Source organism: Sciurus vulgaris, assembly GCF_902686455.1.
Source record: "Sciurus vulgaris genome assembly, chromosome: 10".
Lineage (NCBI taxonomy): Eukaryota > Metazoa > Chordata > Mammalia > Rodentia > Sciuridae > Sciurus > Sciurus vulgaris.
In genome coordinates this window covers 123,784,788-123,805,403 of record NC_136470.1, presented here as the reverse complement: position 1 = coordinate 123,805,403, position 20,616 = coordinate 123,784,788, and the positions used below count along the sequence as shown (strand labels likewise).

General features: G+C 36.1%; 1 protein-coding gene across 9 annotated transcripts in view; it reads left to right on the top strand.

Annotated features, from left to right (window-relative positions):
- STAG1 (STAG1 cohesin complex component) overlaps positions 1-20,616 on the top strand; it is a gene marked incomplete at its 3' end in the record, with an annotated part of 382,903 nt that overhangs the window by 143,744 nt on the left and 218,543 nt on the right. For all 9 annotated transcript variants that reach the window (XM_079154996.1, XM_079154998.1, XM_079155002.1 and 6 more), the window contains one exon: positions 19,477-19,573. In XM_079154996.1, coding sequence (XP_079011122.1) covers positions 19,477-19,573 — 97 coding nt within the window. Of the gene's footprint in view, positions 1-19,476; positions 19,574-20,616 lie in introns of those variants that run through there.

Below are 20,616 nucleotides of genomic sequence, written 5' to 3'. Positions count from 1 at the left end.
AAAGGAGGAAAAGTTTGAGGGATCATGGTTTCAGAGGTCTTAGTCCATAGCTGGTTCCATTCCTTGGGGCTTGAGGTAAGGCAGAACAGCATGGCAGAAGAGCATGGCAGAGGGAAGCAGCACACAGGGTGATCAGGAAGCAGAGAGAGAGAGAGAGAGAGAGAGACAGACAGACAGACAGACAGACAGACTGACTCTATTCTCCATATACAAATATATACACCAAAGCCACACCCTAAACCCCACCTCCTCCAGCCACACTTTGCCACTTTATTTACCACTCAGTTACCCTATCAGGGGATTAATTCATTGATGGAGTTAAGACTCTCACAACCCAATCATTTCTTCTCTAAACCAACTTGTGTTGTCTCACATGTGACACCTCACATACAAACCATAACAGTCTGGATGATCTGTTTTTAGAGGGGTGTATTGGAATCACGAAGTATTACCGCATTGTGATTGTAAATTCATGAAGTATTTGTTTCATGTAATAAGGTGCATCTACATTTGAGGTAGAAATATTTGTAATTGTTTTATCTTGTTGGGTTTTTCCCTTTAGCAGTATGTGTTTGATTTTTTTTGTTTCTTATGATTAATTTTTGCTTAAATTTTTTGTCAAGATGTAGCCTTTAAAAAAAAAAAAAAAAAACTTCCATTTGTAGAGAATATTTCTTCCATCCTTTTGCTTTCAGTTGGTGAATATCTTTGCCTCTAACAAAGTAAGTGTATTGGAAATAACATATGTATGATGTGTTTGTTTTTGTTTTTGTTGTTTTTTCCATATGGTGCTGGGGATGGAACCCAGGACCTTGTACATGCAAGGCAAGCACTCTACCACTGGGCCACATCCCCAGCACTGAGTCTTAGGTTTTATTCCATTCATTGTTTCTAATTGTAGAGTTTAAACGTTTACATCAGAGTTACTATGGGAAGATTATTATTTCCAATCTTTTTCTTTTGTTTCATAGTTTTAATTCATTCTTGTATTTCATCTGCTTCATGCACTTCTGGAAATCTATACCTTTGAAAGTTCTGGGGTTTTCATTTCTCTTTGCATAATATTTCTTTCGGTATTTTCTGTGGGTAGGTTTAATGCTCATGAATTTTTAAATTTTATCCTTATCATGGAAAGTTTTTATTTTTCCTTTCATTTTAAATGATACTTTGCTAGATATAACAACCTTTGTTGGCAGTTGTTTTCTAATTGATTGTCACATTCCATGCTGTCCTGTGTTTTTAAGTTTCTGAGTTGAGGCATTTGAAGTAAGTTTTATTGGTCTACCTGTAACTATCATCTGATGTTTTTCTTTTGCATGTTTTAATATTCTATTCTTATTCTCTGTATTAGGCATTTCGATTACGACATGGCTTGGAAAGATTAATTTTTGATTTTGGCTTTTTTAGTGTCCTGTATACCACCAGTATGTGGATGTTCATCTCATTGCTAGGGTTTGGAAAGTTTTCTGGTATTATTTCACTGCAAAGGTTCTTAATGCCATTAACGTGTATATTTGTGTTCTTTTCCATCCCAATGACTGTGAAGTTTTGTTTCTTAAATCTTGTTCCCAAGTTCTTACATATTTTGATCGTGTTACTTTCCTTATCTTACCTTATGTGTCTCTTGAATATTCCAGCTTGAATACCTTGTCTTAAAGGCTCAGGATTCTGTTTTCTCTGCAATCCAGTACATTGGTGATATTTTTCAAGTGAATTTTTTATTCAACTTCATTTTGTCTTTCTTTTCTGGAAGTTCTGATTGGTGTTTCTTCAGAATCTATTCCTTTATTTAAATGGTCATTCGCTTCTTGTAATCACTCTCTGCATTTCATTCCTTAATTCATTTCTCACATCTTCTTTGAACTCATTTATTGCCTTAATAATCAATTTTTAAAAGCTTTTCTCTGGAATTTCATTCCCTTTCATAGTTGTGTATCCTTTGTTGAGGGATTGTAAGTTTTCTGGGGAAACTTTTTTCCTCTCTCTCTGTTTGCAGAGGTCTTGTATATGCACATCTATTGAGATGGATTCCTCTTCCTCTCCTGTGGATATCCTATGGAGTGTAGTTGTCTGTTTTGTTGGTATCTCTAAGCTTCAATAAATAAGCTCCGTGTAATTCAGTTGTTTCATCTGCCATTATCTCTCAGTTTGGTGCTACAGAAGTGCTAAATTATTCTTATAGAGCTGTTGTAATACTGTGGGGTTTACATCCTTCTTATATGTTGTAGGAGTAGGGAATTGATGCCTGTCTCCAGTGTTGCTACTTGGGACTTAGTGTTTGATTTAGCGTTTTTTTATTTTTTATTGTAAACAAATGGAATACATGTTGTTTCTCTATTTGTACATGGAGTCAAGGCATACCATTTGTGTAATCATAAATTTACATAGGGTAATGTTGTTTGATTCTTTCTGCTATTTTTTTTCCCTTCTCCCCCACCCCTCACACCCCTCTTTTCCCTCTATACAGTCCTTCCTTCCTCCATTCTTACCACCCTCCTTATCTCTAAACCTAACCCTAACCCTAACACTAACCCCTCGCACCCCCATTATATGTCCTCATTCGCTCATCAGTGAGATCACTCGTCCTTTAGTTTTTTGAGATTGGCTTATCTCACTTAGCATAATATTCTCCAATTTCGTCCATTTGCCTGCAAATGCCATAATTTTATCATTCTTCATGGTGGAGTAATATTCCATTGTATATATATGCCACATTTTCTTTATCCATTCATCAATTGAAGGGCATCTAGGTTCGTTCCACAATCTGGCCATGGTGAATTGAGCAGCTATGAACATTGATGTGGCTGTATCTCTGTAGTATGTTGATTTTAAGTTCTTTGGGTATAGGCCAAGGAGTGGGATAGCTGGGTCAAATGGTGGTTCCATTCCAAGCTATGGAGGAATCTCCATACTGCTTTCTAGAGTAGCTGCACTAATTTGCAACCCCACCAGCAATGTATGAGTGTACCTTTTTCCCCACATCTTTGCCAACACCTACTGTTGCTTGTGTTCTTGATAATCGCCATCCTAATTGGGGTGAGATGAAATCTTAAGGTAGTTTTGATTTGCATTTCTCTTATTACTAGAGATGTTGAACATTTTTTCATATATCTGTTGATTGCTTGTACATCTTCTTCTATGAAGTGTCTGTTCATTTCCTTAGTCCATTTGTTGATTGGATTATTTGTATTCTTGGTATAGAGTTTTCTGAGTTCTTTATAGATTCTGGAAATTAGCGCTCTATCTGAAGTATGAGTGGCAAAGATATTCTCCCGCACTGTAGGCTCTCTCTTCGCATTGCTGATAGTTTCCTTTGCTGAGAGAAAGCTTTTTAGTTTGAATCTATCCCAGTTGTTGATTCCTGCTTTTATTTCTTGTGCTATGGGAGTCCTGTTAAGGAAGTCTGATTCTAAGCTAACAAGGTGAAGATTTGGACCTACTTTTTCTTCTATAAGATGCAGGGTCTCTGGTCTGATTCCAAGGTCCTTGATCCATTTTGAGTTGATTTTTGTGCAGGGTGAGAGATAGGGGTTTCGTTTCATTCTGTTGCATATGGTTTTCCAGTTTTCCCAGCACCATTTGTTGAAGAGGCTATCTTTTCTCCATTGCATATTTTTGGACCCTTTGTCTAGTATGAGAAAATTGTATTTATTTGGGTTTGTGTCCATGTCCTCTGTTCTGCACCATTGATCTACCTGTCTATTTTGGTACCAATACCATGCCATTTTTGTTACTATTGTTTTGTAGTAGAGTTGAAGATCTGGTATTGCGATACCCCCTGCTTCGCTCTTTCTACTGAGGATTGCTTTAGCTATTCTGGGTTTCTTATTCTTCCAGATGAATTTCATAATTGCTTGCTCTATTTCTGTAAGGTACATCATTGAGATTTTAATTGGAATTGCATTGAATCTGTATAGCACTTTAGGTAGTATGGCCATTTTGACAATATTAATTCTGCCTATCCAAGAACATGGGACATCTTTTCATCTTCTAAGTTTTTCTTTAATTTCTTTCTTTAGTGTTCTGTAGTTCTCATTGTAGAGGTCTTTCACATCTTTTGTGAGATTGATTCCCAAGTATTTTATTTTTTTCGATGCTATTGTGAATGGGGTAGTTTTCCTAATTTCTCTTTCTGAAGATTCATCACTTATGTATAAAAATGCATTGGATTTATGAGCATTGATCTTGTAACCTGCTACTTTACTGAATTCATTTATGAGTTCTAAGTTTTCTGGTGGAATTTCCAGGTTCCTCTAAATATATAATCATGTCATCAGCAAACAGGGATAGTTTGAATTCTTCTTTTCTAATTCGTATCCCCTTAATTTCTTCGGTTTGTCTAATTGCTCTGGCTAGAGTCTCAAGGACGATGTTGAATTGAAGTGGTGAAAGAGGACATCCCTGCCTTGTGCCAGTTTTTAGGGGGAATGCTTTCAGTTTTTCACCATTTAGAATGATATTGGCCATGGGCTTAGCGTAGATGGCCTTTACAATGTTAAGGAATCTTCCCACTATCCCTATTTTTTCTAGTGTTTTGAGCATGAAGGGATGCTGTATTTTATCAAATGCTTTTTTGCATCTATTGAAATAATCATGTGATTCTTAACTTTTAGTCTGTTGATATGGTGAATGACATTTATTGATTTCCGGATGTTCAACCAACCTTGCATCCCTGGGATAAAACCCACTTGATCATGGTGCACTATCTTTTTAATATATTTTTGTATGCGATTTGCTAAAATTTTGTTGAGAATTTTTGCGTCGATGTTCATTAAGGATATTGTTCTGAAATTTTCTTTCCTCAATATGTGTCTGTCTGGGTTAGGTATCAGGGTGATATTGGCTTCATAGAATGAGTTTGGGAGGGTTCCCTCCTCTTCTATTTCATGGAATACTTTGAGAAGTATTGGAATGAGCTCTTCTTTAAAGGTTTTGTAGAACTCGGCTGAGAACCCATCTGGTCCCAGACTTTTCTTTGTTGGTAGGCTTTTGATGACCTCTTCTATTTCATTACTTGAAATTGGTCTATTTAAATTGTGTATGTCCTCCTCGTTCAGTTTAGGCAATTCATATGTCTCTAGAAACCTGTTGATGTCTTCGGGGTTTTCTGTTTTGTTGGAGTATAGATTTTCCAAATAGCTCCTAATTATGTTTTGTATTTCACTTGTGTCTGTTATGATATTTCCTTGTTCATTACGAATTTTATTAATTTGAGTTTTCTCCCTCTTTCTCTTTGTTAGCGTGGCTAAGGGTTTATCAATTTTGTTTATTTTTTCAAAGAACCAACTATTTTGTTAATTTTTCCGATTGTTTCTTTTCTTTCAATTTTGTTGATTTCGGCTCTGATTTTAACTATTTCCTGTCTTCTACTACTTCTGGTGTTGGTCTGCTCTTCTTTTCTAGGGTTTTGAGCTGTAGTGTTAAGTCGTTTATTTGTTGATTTCTACTTCTTTTGTTGAATGCACCCCATGAAATAAATCTTCCTCTAAGTACTGCTTTCACAGTATCCCAGAGATTTTGATATGATATATCTTTGTTCTCGTTTGCTTCTAAGAATTTTTTAATTTCCCTCCTGATGTCTTCTGTTATCCATTCATCATATAATAGTGTATTATTTAATCTCCAAGTATTGGAGAAGTTTCTGTTTTTTATTCTGTCATTTATTTCTAATTTCAATCTATTATGATCTGGTAGAGTACAAGGTAGTATCTCTGTCTTCTTGTATTTGCTAACAGTAGCTTTGTGGCATAGAATATGGTCTATTTTAGAGAAGGATCCATGTGCTGCTGAGAAGAAAGTGTATTCATTCTTTGTTGGATGATATATTCTGTATAAGTCGGTTAATTCTAAATTGTTGATTGTGTTATTGAGATGTATGGTTTCTTTATTCAATTTTTGCTTGGAAGATCTATCTAGTGGTGAGAGAGGTGTGTTGAAATCGCCTAGTATTATTGCGTTGTGGTCTATTTGATTTCTGGAATTGAGAAGGATTTGTTTGACGTACATGGATGAGCCAGTGTTCGGGGCATAGATATTTATGATTGTTATGTCTTGCTGATTTATGCTTCCCTTAAGCAATGTGTAATGTCCTTCTTTATCCCTTCTGACTAGTTTTGGCTTGAAGTCCACATTATCTGAAATGAGGATGGATACTCCAGCTTTTTTGCTGTGTCCGTGTGCATGGTATGTTTTTTCCCATCCTTTCACCTTTAGTCTGTGGGTATCTCTTTCTGTGAGATGAGTCTCTTGCAGGCAGCATATTGTTGGATTTTTCTTTTTAATTCAATCTGCCAGTCTATGTCTTTTGATGAGTTCAGGCCATTAACATCAGGGTTATTATTGTGATATGATTTGTATTCCCAGTCATTTGACTCATTTTTGTTTTTTGACATGATTTGATTTCTCCTTTATTTGGCTATCCCTTTAGGCTAGTTCCTCCCGTTGCTGATTTGCATCATTGTTTTTCATCTCTTCCTCATGGAATATTTTGCTAAGAATGTTCTGTAATGCTGGCTTTCTTTTTGTAAATTCCTTTAGCTTTTGTTTATCATGGAAGGATCTTATTTCATTGTCAAATCTGAAAGTAAGTTTTGCTGTGTTTAAGATTCTTGGTTGGCGTCCATTTTCTTTCAGGGCTTGAAAAATGTTGTTCCAGACCCTTCTAGCTTTTAGGGTCTGGATTGAAAAATGTGCTGATATTCTTATTGGTTTCCCCCTGAATGTAATTTGATTCTTTTCTCTCGCGACCTTTAAAGTTCTATCTTTATTTTGTATGTTAGGTATTTTCATAATAATGTGCCTTGGTGTGGTTCTGTTGTAATTTTGTATATTTGGAGTCCTGTAAACCTCTTGTACTTGGTTTTCCATTTCATTCTTCAGATTTGGGGAATTTTCTGATATTATTTCATTGAATAGATTGTTCATTCCTTTTGTTTGTTTCTCTAAGCCTTCCTCAATGCCAGTAATTCTTAAATTTGGCCTTTTAATGATATTTCATAATTCTTGTAGATTCTGTTCATGATTTCTTACCATCTTCTCTGTTTGGTCAACTTTGTTTTCAAGATTATATATTTTGTCTTCAATGTCTGAGGTTCTGTCTTTCAGGTGTTCTATCATATTGGTTATGCTTTCTATGGAGTTTTTAACTTGGTTCATTGTTTCTTTCATTTCAAGGATTTCTGTGTTGTTTTTTTTTTTTTTTTCCAGTATCTGTAACTCTTTTGAAATGATCTCTTGCTTCCCGTATTTGCTCTTTTAACTGGTGATTGGTATGATCATTTAATGCCTGCATTTGCTCTTTCATCTCCTCCTTCAATGCCTGCATTTGCTCTTTCAGCTCCTCGTTTACTTCTCTGATTATTTTAATTATGTACATTCTGAACTCCCTTTCTGACATTTCTTCTGCTGTGCTGTCACTGGGTTTTATTGATATAGTATCTATGTTTGTTTGGGACATTTTCTTCCCTTGTTTTCTCATATTGGTCAGATGTCAGTGGGACTCTGAGATATTGCAGAATTCTTCTATTGGCCTATAGTGCCCCTGTAGATTTCCAGTGTATCACCTCCCAGCCTTCAGTAGCCTGAAATCTTGGAGTAACTTGATAATTCAGTGCTTCCAAAGAAAGCTGCCCCTAGCCTGCTACTGGTTCCAGGGCTTGGAGCTGGCTCTGTGTGGAAAGGCTCTCACTGGGGGACCTCCTCCGAGAAGCTGGCAGTGTGGGAGGAGCCCACCGCCGGAGTGAGCAGGGCTACCTGGGGAAGACTCTAGCTGCCCTGCCCTACTCTGATAAGCTGCCCCTATCCAGGCCTGCCGCCCAGGCCGAGCTTCACCTGATGGGGGAGACTCACCCCTTTGCTCTATTTTAGTCTGATTCTCTCAATGCCTCCCCTTCTTGAATCCTGACTTCTGGAGCAACAGGAGATGCAGTCACTCTCTAGTCCACCATCTTGGATCGTCCCGTGGAAAGAGCCTGCGGCCGGAGGGGGCAGGCCGCCTGGAGAAGTCTCTGGCTGCCCTGTCCTGGTCCCAGAGGCTGCCTGTGGGTGGGAGCTCTCCGGTGGCTCGGGGACTTGTGGCTGGCTCCGTGTAGAAAGGCTCTCACTGGGTGGTCTGCTCTGAGAAGCTAGCCTGAAAGGCGCCTCCCACTGGAGGGTGTTGGGCTGCTTGGGGAAGTCCCTGGCTGCCCTGTCCTGGTCCCTGAAGCTGCCTGCGGGCAGGAGCTCGCAGTACTGGCTCAGGGACTTGGAGCTGGTTCTGTGCAGAAAGGCTCTCACTGGGGGGCCTGCTCCAAGAAGCTGGAGAAGCGGCCATGTGGGAGGAGCCCACTGCCAGAGTGAGCAGGGCTACCTGAGGAAGACTGTAGGTGCCCTGCCCTGCTCTGATAAGCCACCCCTATCCAGGCCTGCCACCCAGTCCGGGCTTCACCCGGTGGGGGAGACTCACCCCGTTGCTCTGTTTTAGTTCGAGTCTCTCAATGCCTCTCCTTCTTGAATCCTGTATTCTGGCGTGATAGGAGATGTAGTCACCCTGTAGTCCGCCATCTTGGATCCTGGTTTGACGTTTTTGTCTCCCCTATTCTATGTTTTAATATTGTTGAAGTTTAATCAGTATTGGTTTGTGCATGAAGGAAGATGTGCTGTCACTTTCCTGACTTGTGGGTATATTTCCGTCTCAAGAGTCTCTACTCTATGAGCTATAGTGATTCAGGCCCTTCCCGGCTTTTCTCAAATATAGGAGAAACAAGCAAAAGCTATGATCATAGTGATATTGCATTATGATAAATTTATGTTGTCTACTGTGACATGTACGCTTTTAATTATTCCACGAAGAGGAATGGCAGGATTAGCATTTAATAATAGCACTAACAGCAAATAATCATTGACCAGATCTAGGATAAATGTAAACAGTAGGTATCAACTGTGCTGTCCCAAGTATGAATAACTTCAACAGTGTGAATGATGGGGCAGTAATTATATAACATAAATTATTGTTAAAGATAATATAATTGTAGTTCATTAAGAGGAAAGACAGTGGGGACAATGTAAACAAAAGTTTAAAATACTCAAAAGACAAACAGGTACAACAGGAGAGTTTCAACAATGATTCTAAAGAAGGAGGAGTAATTGCCTCCTTAGGGCAGTAGGCAGCGGGTCAGTCTCATAATCTGAAGAAGGAGGATTAAAATGGAATTGAAAGAAATAAGCAAACGAGAAATAGATAAGCAGTAAACTTGGCTGTTAAAGGAAGAAAGGTGAGAAGGAGTACTAAGAGAGAAAAACAAGAGCCAGAACTACAAGTCAAACCAAAACATATTAACAGAAGACTTTACCCCTCTAAGGTCCAAACAAGGTGAAATAACCTGTTTTGAGGAAAGAAAAGTAGAAAAATTATAAAGGAAGAAGAGAAAAAAAGTGATAAAAATGAATAGAAAAACATGAGAGCGTCTGTGTTTCACTCACACAACTAGAACATACACCCCCACAAGAATATGCACTTTGACACATGCTCAATTGAAAAAGAAAAGAATTTTTTTCTGTTCCTTCACAAATTCAGTCTTCTTGTGTTGTCCCTTCCCTGCACAGTAGGCCAGAGCCATGCCTTAATGATTGTATACATTTCAGATGTATTCTTTCCTATCCTTAGTTCAAAGCACTTGAATTTCTGTCTCTGATTCTTATGTTAAGTTTAGGTGAATTCTTTCTGTCACCCTTCTTGCTGGGGAGCAATATTTGTGCTCAGAACAAACATATTTGTGCCCAGTCACAGAACATCTAGAAATGGCACCGTCCTCTACTCTACCATCTTTTACCTCTAGTTGGTGATAGCAATTTAAATGTCAGTTTAATGTTAATATTGCCACCTTATCCTTTCTACAAGTTACCAAGTATTGATTAATTTCCATGTTTTTTATAAACAATTTTATGTACATGATTTTTTTTAAAAATCAAATGATATTTTGATCAACATAGCAATCCCCTGCCCTGCACTCTTTACCCTGAGTCCACCTGCTTGGAGGAGTTTTTTCATTTCTTTAAACTATCCCCAAGTATTAGATGATTATTTACTGTTTTTATGGGAAGTGGGTGGGTGGGGGCAAGGTGGTAGTGCTTGGAACCCAGGACCTCATGTGTGCTGAGTATGCACCCTAACTTATTGCTCTTTTTGATAGCATTGTGCTAGTGTCTTTGGTGAACAGAAAATATATCTGATGCTTTTGTAAAGCATATGCAGTATAGAGGGTAGGATTCCCCCCTACTTCAAAGTCAGGTGTATGTGGCCATCTTCAGTAAAATTACTGGGCATTCAGTGATTTGGAACATGTCCTAAAAGTATGTGATATTTTGTGGAATATAAAGAGAATAAGTATATCTCCAGAGTATTGTGGAGGACAGAGTAATTTATTGTGGAGACAAGTCCTTCTGAGTCTCATCTACCAAAAGTCATCCTTTTGTGTTGTCCTCTTGAGTGTATTAAAGCCTATTAATTGCTTTTTGGGAGGAAGGGATACCAGGGATTGACCTCAGGGGCACTAGGCCATGGAGTCACATCCCCAACCCTATTTTTTAAATTTTATTTAGAGACACAGGGTTTCACTGAGGTTTTTAGCACCTCACTTTTGCTAAGGCTGGCTTTGAACTCGTGATCCTCCTGCCTCAGCCTCCTGAACTGCTGGAATTATAGGCGTGCACCACAGTTCCCACTGGGCTTTGTTATTTGCTTTAAACAACATAATACAGCAAAAATGATAAGGCAATTCCGTGATTACGTTATGTTGTGAATGATTGTCTTGCTAACCTACTTTCTCTAGGGGTTCTATTTGCTGGCTTGACAATGTGACCGTGTTGGAGAAGTGTGTATGACATAGAACCATGGATGATTTCTTGGCCCTGAGGAGCCCTTCTTTAGCTATCAGTAAGCAGAATATCAGCAGCTTCAATTCTGTAATAATAGAGAAATGAATTCTGCCTTTGACCTATAAATTGATTCTTTCCCATTTGAACATCCAAATGAGAATGTTGAGAATACATTGCAGCAAATAACACCTCCTCTCCCCCTGCGATGCTGCGATGGGATTGAACTCAGGGCTCAGTCTAGGCAAGCACTCTGCCACTGAGCTAAACCTCCTCAGGGAAAACCTTGACTGCAGCCTTTCAGAGAATTCAAGAGCTGTGTCAGACTCTTGAACCTGCAGAAATTGTAAGATAGTGGGTAACCTGTACACTTACCTATATAGTGGCAAAGAACAGGAAAATTGACATGGTGCTAAAGCAGTGCTGTGGAGGTTTTTTTTTGTTTTTGTTTTTTTTTTTTATTCATTCTAGGTTAAAAAAAAAAAAAAAAACTTGCATTGAGTGATTTCTCCTAATTGAAGTAAATGGTTTGTGATGAGACATTGCAGTTTCCTCAGGGATGTAGTATTCTAGTTTATTTTCTTGGTAGGGAAAGGAATTTCCATTACATTCCCTTTAGTTATTCTTTCCATAATGACCTTTCCCCAAGGGTCAGTAAAGCTGATGTGGGAATTCTGCCAGTTGCCAAGTATGTCTTTTGCAATTATATATTCAGAATTGAGGAAGTAACCACAGAATGAGTATGTAGTTTGGGGTTCAAGTTCATTGGACTTCACTTATAACCCAGTCGCTGTAAAACCCTAATTTAACTGGTTGATCACAATCGTAGTTTGAATCTCCAGAAACTTCATTTCAGACAGTGTCCTATTAATACATGAAAGGTCCTGATGTTTGCTTTTTAACAATGTATAGTACCTCTAATTAAGGGCTGTAAATTCTTTTGAGGAAGTATTAGAGGAAGATACATGGCATGTAATTGCAGCTGTTGTTGGGGTCCTTCTTCAAGGTACCTTGTCTCAGTCATAGTAGAGTCTATGAATTGACCTAGATCTTAGAAACTATGTATCTCGTAAGTCGGGATTCTAGCTATCAGACCTAGAATTTCCCTTGTTATTTAATATATACAGTACTCTAGTAGACTGCTTTTGTTACTGGGGGCATTGGTAATTATCTGTTGCTGGAGATCTTTGTAGACTAACATTCTAATTATCAGTATATATATATTGCCCTTTACAGATTATACATCCACTTTATTTTTGATGGTTAAGTGTAGTAATTTGGAATGTTTTACCTTGGGATTTCATTATCTCCATTGAAATCTAGAAGCTCTTTTTAATGACCATATCCCATATAGTTATACCTGGCTTACAAAAAAAAAGTAACCATAGAGCTATATACAGCTATATATGTACTTCCTTCCTTCACTAATAACAGTTTTCATTGCTTTTTGGTCCTTTTTGTAGAGCACAGTAGAGGAGTAGGGGTATACACGTGCAGTTTGTGCATGATACATTCAATCTTCTGGGTTTGTAAGGTATTTCTTCCCAGTTTATCAACGTGTACTTGTCCTCCTGGAACATGCTAATTTCACCTCAATTATGAATCAAGCGTCAACGAGAGCTGGGTTACATCTGCCCATGGAAAGAGGATTTTCAAGCTAAGAAAGGCCCATCTTCTCAGACACTGGAAAGGAAGGAACTCCATAGGTATGGGAAGCTTGAAATTACTTGAAAGTGAGCAAGAGTTGTTCAAAATCATTAGTTTCATCTAAGACAAAACACAGTTCTCTGTTCCATGTTTTGGGATCCCATTCATTGCCAGTTCAAATCATAATTTTCCAGATGAGAGAAGCTTGGTGAGACTGAATTAACCACTCAGTTGAAATTTTAGGGGTTCGGTAGTTAGCTCAGTGGCAGAGTACTTGCCTAGCATGCACAATGCTCTGAGTTTGGTCCTTGGCCCTGGGGGAAATTTTTTTTAGCTTGATTTTCAGCAGTTTTTAACCCCATAACTATAAGGAGGAAGAGATTCTTCTAGGACAATCATGGAAGTTTTTTGATTCTCAGATTGTGATTTAAGCTGAGAGTTAATGGAATTGGGCTTGTCATTTGCTCTATGTAAATGCTATAATGTACGTAATAGGATCTATGTTACACTAATGCCCTAACAGTCATTATTACTGCCATAATCAAATACACCAGGCACAAAGCTCCCAAAGTATGTGCTTGAGTTGGCACTTCATTATAACCAACCACAGGTAGCAACTTGGTTAACTTTCGAAGTTTCTATACTACATCCAGTTTTCCCTGACAAGGAGCTTAGCCCTGTCTTTAACCCCAAGGGTATGACTTAGCTACTCGAATCTCATTTCTACTGTTTTATCTCCGGGAAATAATTATTTATCAGTCTGAGTTCAGTAAGGAGCCATTCATTTGAGTTGGTAAAACTTATTATAAATAATCACTAAATTACAGAGGAATAACTATATGTAATAATCTGAGGATAATTCTAAAAGGCATTATAAGGTTGAAGCACATTTCTCAAGGAAAGACATATTTGAAAGGGGGAGGCCCTACTCCCTCATGCTGAATTTCCTACTCTGTTGGAAAAAGTAGAATTGCCATCCCTTGGATGGTAGAGTTCACTGGATTGCCTTGGCTGAAACTGGGTAGCAATTGCTGGGTAACAGGAAATAACACTTTGTGGTGGTACTCTTGTTGAATATAGTAGACAGTTGTAGAGAGATGGGGCACTTGCTGCCATCATGAGACCTGGAACATACCAGTGTTCCTGTTCAGATGACTGTATCAAAAAGGTAATCATCAGTCCCAGACTGGACAGAAGGTCAGTGAAGGACTGTAAACTCTTGGCATGAGGCTGAGGTAGACCAACATAGTATTTCCTTATCTATACTCATCACCAATAGACTATACAGTAAGAGCAAAAAATGCAAAACTTAGCATATCAGAACCAGGAAGAGAAGTCTCTTACCTTGTGTAGTATCCTTCCACAAGTTATACTGATAAAATTTACATAGTTCTTAATGTGAAGGGAAAATGCTTACAGAACAGAACTGATATTGAAGGATAAATTTGGAACTGAAAAGCAGTAGATTGATAATAAATTCAGAGACTTTCCTTATGTTTGGTGTTTGTTGGCTATTCATTTATCTTAAGAGGTATTGATTGCTTAAGGTGAACAGAGAGCCTACAAAGTGGGAGAAAATCTATACCACATGCACATCAGATAGAGCACTAATCTCCAGAATTTATAAAGAACTTAAAAAAAAATCAATAAATGGACTAAGGAACTAAATAGACACTTCACAGAAGATATATGATTGATCAACAAATATATGAGAAAGTGTTCAACCTCTCTAGTAATTACAGAAATGTAAATCAAAACTACTATAGATACTATCTCACTCCTGTCAGGGCAATGATCAGGATTTTGGATAGCCCTAGTCTAGTCTAAAGTTACAGGCTTCTCTTTCAAGAACTAGGGCTATAGTTTCCAAAATGTTTTTGAAATTATACTGTGTACCTTTCCTACCCCACAAAAAAGGGCAGTCCATATTGGAATATTATGTTTCTTAAGATGGAATCTTAGACCACTGATTTAGATTTTTTAATAAGTATGGAATCTGTAAATTAGAAGTACGTGTATGTATGTATGTATGTATGTATTTATGTAGTACTGGAGTGGATTGGGCCTTGTATATGATAGGCATGCACAGTACCATTGAGACACACTTTCAGTCCAATTATAAGTAACTATTTAAAGTTCTAAGTTTCTTCTTCAAAAGCACTGCTTTAGCTATATTTTGCAAACTTAGATGTTTTCATTATCCTTAATTTAAAATATTTTCTAATTACCAAATATTTGAGAATATTTGTTATCTATCTCTAACTTGAATCTGTTATGCCCAGAGAACATGTTCTTTGTTATTTCAAGCCCTTAAGTACTTAAAAGATTTGATTTATAACCTGTTTTGGTGAGTTCTATGTGTGTTTAAATGTGTATTCTGTAATATTTGGTGTTATGTTTTATTCGTATTAGTTTGGTCACGTTAATTTATAATTTTATTCAAAACTATATAGTTATTGTTTTGGTCTCTTTGCTTCTTTCTTCAGCTACTAAGAGATGTGTATTAAAAATCTCAGTATGTAGGCTGGGACTATAGCTCAGTTCATAAGGCCCTGGGTTCAATCCCCAGCACCTCCAAAAAAGGAAAAAAAAACTCAGTATGATTATGAATTTGTCATTTTGTGGGGAAAGGGATACCAGGGATTGAACTCAGAGGCACTTAACCACTGAGCCACTTCCCCAACTACCCCTATTTTATATTTTATTTAGAGACAGGGTCTCACTGAGTTGCTTAGCATCTTGCTTTTGCTGAGACTGCCTTTGAACTCGAGATCCTCTTGCCTTAGCCTCCTTAGCCACCTTGCCTGGCATGAATTTGAATATTCTTTTAGTTCAGTTTTTGTTATATGTGTTTTTAGGCTTGTTATATGGTATATGCAAATTTAACATTCTTAGCCTCAATAAAGAATGTATCATTCTGTTATTATGGAATATGTTTGATAATATTCCTTGGTCTTTCTGTTTTGTCTGATACAGTGTAGCCATATTCTTACTGTCAACGTTGCATGATATATATTATTATCCTAATATTGTAAACTATCTGCGCACTTATATTTAAAGAGTATCTCTTTAAATATCATGTGATTGAGTCCTTTTTTTTTTTTTAAATAGCAACGTTCTTTATAATGACAACATTAGTGAACTATTTAAAATCAGTATGTTGTATTGGGCTCAAATATAGGGCCTGGGAAGAGGCATAATTAAACTCTAATAGTTCTCAGACTCTTATAAAAGAGGAAAGTTTTTAGGGGAGTGGTGCTGCTATAATACAGCCTAAAGAAGCAGAAAGTTGGTAAGAAGCTTAAACTAGGTGACTTCCAAGGATTAATTACTGAACGTATGAGGCTAATATAATTCTTCCTCTATAATTTACTTGTCCTGTAACATGTCTGCATGGTGTCTGGGGCTTGCTATTCAATCTAACAATTTTTTCTTTCAAGAAGAGTATTTAGTTCATTTGCTTGGTTTTATTTGCATTTTTCTGTAGTGTTTTTGTTTTGTTTAGAAGTTTATTTTGCCTTTATTTGGAAGATTTAATATGGGTAGGGACTAGATAAAAAATTCTGGTTGGACAGGTTCTTTTATGTTACTTGTCTGCTATTTCTAGTTTGTTTTGTATTCAGTACCTTTGTAGTAAGTTTTAGTATTTCTAATGCAAGTTCTAGAATACTAGTTTTTCTCAGAATGTTTTGAGCTCTTCATATATAACTGGTGGAACTATAAGTCATTACTGGGAAATTAAAAATTATGTCACCATGTTCAGATTGCTTTCACAGTGCTGGACCCACATAGAAATGCAGAAACAGATTTTTCCTCAGCTTTTTGCCTGTTTTGTTAATTAGGTCTCATGAAGCTTTTTAGCTTGGGCATCAAGTCTTAAAAGTTGCTCTATTTACTCACTAGTTCTCAGTGTTATCCTGAACTGGTGATGGGACCTAACATTCAGCAGAGCTGAATTTTCAACAGATACCATGATTCTTTCTTCTTTTTTGTCTTTTTTTCTCCTATTGTCATAATATTTTTCTTAATTTCTGTTCACTTTTAAAATAAAACTTTCCAGATTCTTGTGTAATGAGGTAGAGAGATAAGATTATGTACAAAAAAGTCTTCTGTTTTTACTTGGAAGAAATGGAAGTGGTTCTTCTCAATAAAAGAAGGGTAACCCAGCCAGGATGGAACTAACTTAAAAGGACTAAAAATACCTAGTATTGGTTAGGACTTGGAGCATTTGGAAATCTACATTGCTCCTATATTGTTGGAACTATAATTACTATACTTGTTTTGGGAAATTGCTTGTTATAGTCTGCTAACCCTTGACAGATATATTCTGTGTTTTAACAAGTCTGCTGCTGGTTATATATAAAGTAGAAAAGAATGTGTATGTTCATCAGAAGATGTGTACATTTATGTTTATAACAATTTTGCTTGTAATTATCCTAATCTGAAAACGACTTCATGTCTATTAACAGTAAAATGAATAATAAATTATGATACATTTATGAAGTAAAACACTAAGCAGTACAAAATAGGAATTACTAATATGAAAAATAACATAACTGAATTTTGCTAATATAACTTTGGTGGAATGAAATACAAAATATGCCAAACCAATTTTTGGTAAATAACTGTCAGAATAATAGTTACCCTTTGGACTGGAAATGATTACTTATAGGAAGGTATCATGAAGTAACATGTTTTAATTCTGGAAATATATTCTATCTTTATCTTGTTTATTATGTAGCTGTATTTTTCAAAATTTATTAAGTTATAAGTTAAGATTTATGCATTTTACTGTACACAAACATACTTCAGTATACATGTAAAATTTTTAAAAATGTTTGTTTTTATATATTTACTGTGATCCCATTTCCAACTCCCACCCGAGATTATCCCAGTTCTGCCAACTAGGATGCCAAGTAGAATCTCATAAACTTGCCTCAGGAGTTAAAAAGATCTAATACTTTGTTGAGATAGCACTAAATCTTTTTGTTGTGTTGCTTTTTAAATTCAGAACATGACATTTATGTCATTTTTTATATCCTGTTTTTTATTTTATTTTTTCTATTTAGTTATACAAGACTGCTGAATGCATTTTTATTCATTGTACACAGATGGGGTACAATTTTTCATTTCTCTGGATGTACACAATGTAGAGTCACACCATTTGTGTAATCATACATATACATAGAGTAATGGTGTTTGTCACATTTCACCATCTTTCCTCCTGGCCCCCCACCCCGCCTCCTCTTCTCATTTCCTTGTACACAATCCAACATTTGACCATTCTTCACGCACCCTCCCCATTATGTATCAGCATCCACCTATCAGAGAAAACATTCAGCCTTTGGTTTTGGGGGATTGACTTATTTCACGTAGCATGATATTCTCCAGCTCCATTCATTTACCTGCAAATGCCATAATTTTATTTCACTTTATGACTGATTAATATTCCATTGCATATATATACCACAGTTTCTTTATACCTTCATCTATTGAAGGGCATCTAGGTTGATTCCATAATGTAGCTATTGTGAATTGAGCTGCTATAAACATTGATGTGGTTGCCTCACTGTAGTATACCAATTTAAGTCCTTTGGGTATAAAAGGATGAGTGAGAATAGCTCGGTAAAATGTTGGTTCCATTCCAGGTTTTCTGAGGAATCTCCATACTGCTTTCCAGAGTAACGGCACCTCAAGTTGTAGTCCCACCAGCAATGTATGAGTGTACCTTTCCCACCACATTCTCACCAACACCTATTGTTCCTTTTATTCTTTTTTTAAAATTTATTTTTATTGTAATCCTTTTATTCTTGATAAAAGCCATTCTAATTGAAGTGACATAAAATCTTAAGAGTAGTTTTGATTTGCATTTCTCTGATTACTAGAGATGTTGAACTTTTTTAAATATATGTGTTGATTGCTTGTATGTCTTCCTCTGTGAAGTTCCTTAGCCCATTTATTGATTGGGTTCTTTGTATTTTTGGTGTAAAATTTTTTGAGTCCTTCATAAATTCTGGAGATTAGTGCTGCATCCGAAGTGCGTGTGGTATATATCCTGTAATTTTAAAAAACATTTTCCTTATTAAGTCTGTACTTACCTTGAATTTATTCTTGGTATTTTTGTGAATAAACCTTTCTTCCATTTATGTTGTCTAGTTATTGTCTAAGCCTTATTTTTTCATTTTTTTAAAATCAGTGACGTCAGTTTTCCGTTATTAATCTGTTGAATCATTGTAGTAGAGCCTTAAGTTTTCTTATTTGTAGCGAGACTTGTTTTTATTATTAATTTACTAATATTTGCATTAAGTCAAAGGTTCAAACCTGCATTGAACGACTAGAGTGGTATCCTTGCTTTGTTACTTGTTTAGTTTGAAATGTACTAAGTATTTCAATAACAAATGTTTTTCAGTCTGTTTTCTCTTAGTAGATTCCATCTTACTCTGGTTTTTGTAGAAAATTTTTTTATTAATATTGTCTTAATTTTATCAGATACTTCTTTTAGGTCTAATGATTCAAACATTTCATTTTTGTTATTTGTTGATGAATTTGATCATTTGATTTCCAAATATTGAACCTTCTTATTTCTGAAAAAATTCATTTTGTTACATACGTTCTGCACTCTTGATTTAGTAGGTTTTCTCAGAAAGCTTATATCTATAAGGAGTAAAGTTGGCTTAATTTTGAGGTTGTTTTTATAATATAGTTTCCATATAATTATATTTGCTTGACTTGAGGGGATTGGTAAAATCAGGTTTGTTTTGTGGTGTATTGTGAATGAATCTTTGAGAACTAGTAATGTACATTTTATTGACCTTTTAAAAAAAGAGTGATCTTTGCTTTTATTTGGCTACAGAGAAGTAGTATCAGGTAAGTAGTTTTCTTATTCAAATAGACCCACAAACAAACTTTTTTGAAAATTTATTTGCTTTGATATCAAAATTTTTTGAAGTTTTCATTTTTATATTTTTTTTTCCACAGTCTGTGGTGGACGACTGGATTGAATCATATAAACAAGACAGGGACATCGCACTTCTGGATTTAATCAACTTTTTTATCCAGTGTTCAGGATGTCGAGGTACAGAATATTAAATAAACAATGTACATTGAGCCTGTCAGCCCAGCAGTGTGACTTTTTACTTCACGTTCACTAGTCAAATATAATTCTTCTAGAATTATGTACTCATCTTTTTCTGATAGAGAAAATGATTGTTAAATTATTTAAGGATATTCATTTTCATTCTAGTTCCATTTTGCTTCTATAAAATAACACATTTCTGAAATTTTTTTTAAACTTTGGGGAGGAAATATCAGATTCATGCAATAGCTTCTTGAATTGATATTTTAGATCATAACATTTTGCTGTTTTTACTCATTTTTGTACATAAGTTTCATGTTGGAAAATGTGGTAATTGCTAACATTCACTATTTTGTGTATTTGCAAACATTTTGTTTGTCATTTTATATATAAATAGTTGAAACTATTGTGATTTGCTGAAAACAGTATCATAATTGATCTTAGGTTTACAGTTTGTTGGAAATTCATGACAATTTGTTTTTATCATTTTAACAGGTAATTATTAGATACATTTCTCATCTAGAATAGGTAGAACTTAGATTAAAAGAGTATAATTTTTAAAGGAGTCTTTATTGTGAGGCATAATGAAGCAAATACATGACTTGTTCAATGAAATGTTTTGAGTAATAAAACTGAATACTATTTAATGATTGATTAGATATGCCAAACTCTGTGCTTTTCTAAACTACATTAGCTAATTTAACTGTGTTAACAGCCCTATCAGGCAGTTGTGATCCTTATTTTTATAGACCAGAATCTGAGATTAAAGGTTTTAAGTAAGTTTATCTGGACTCATATAGTTAGTGCCAAAATAAAAATTCAGAGTTAGGCAGTTTCATCTATTGTCTGTGTCCCTAACCCATAGGACCATGAGAATAATAGGGAGGGACTGCTGATCCAGCTGGGCTATACCTGTATGTATAAATGTAGGGAGATGGTACAAAATAACAAAACACAGCCTAGAGGAAGCAGACCCTAAAATGAATATAAGTCCATTTGAAGAGAAAGGCAAAAAGTAACAGTGTGCAAAAAGACTTTCAGAC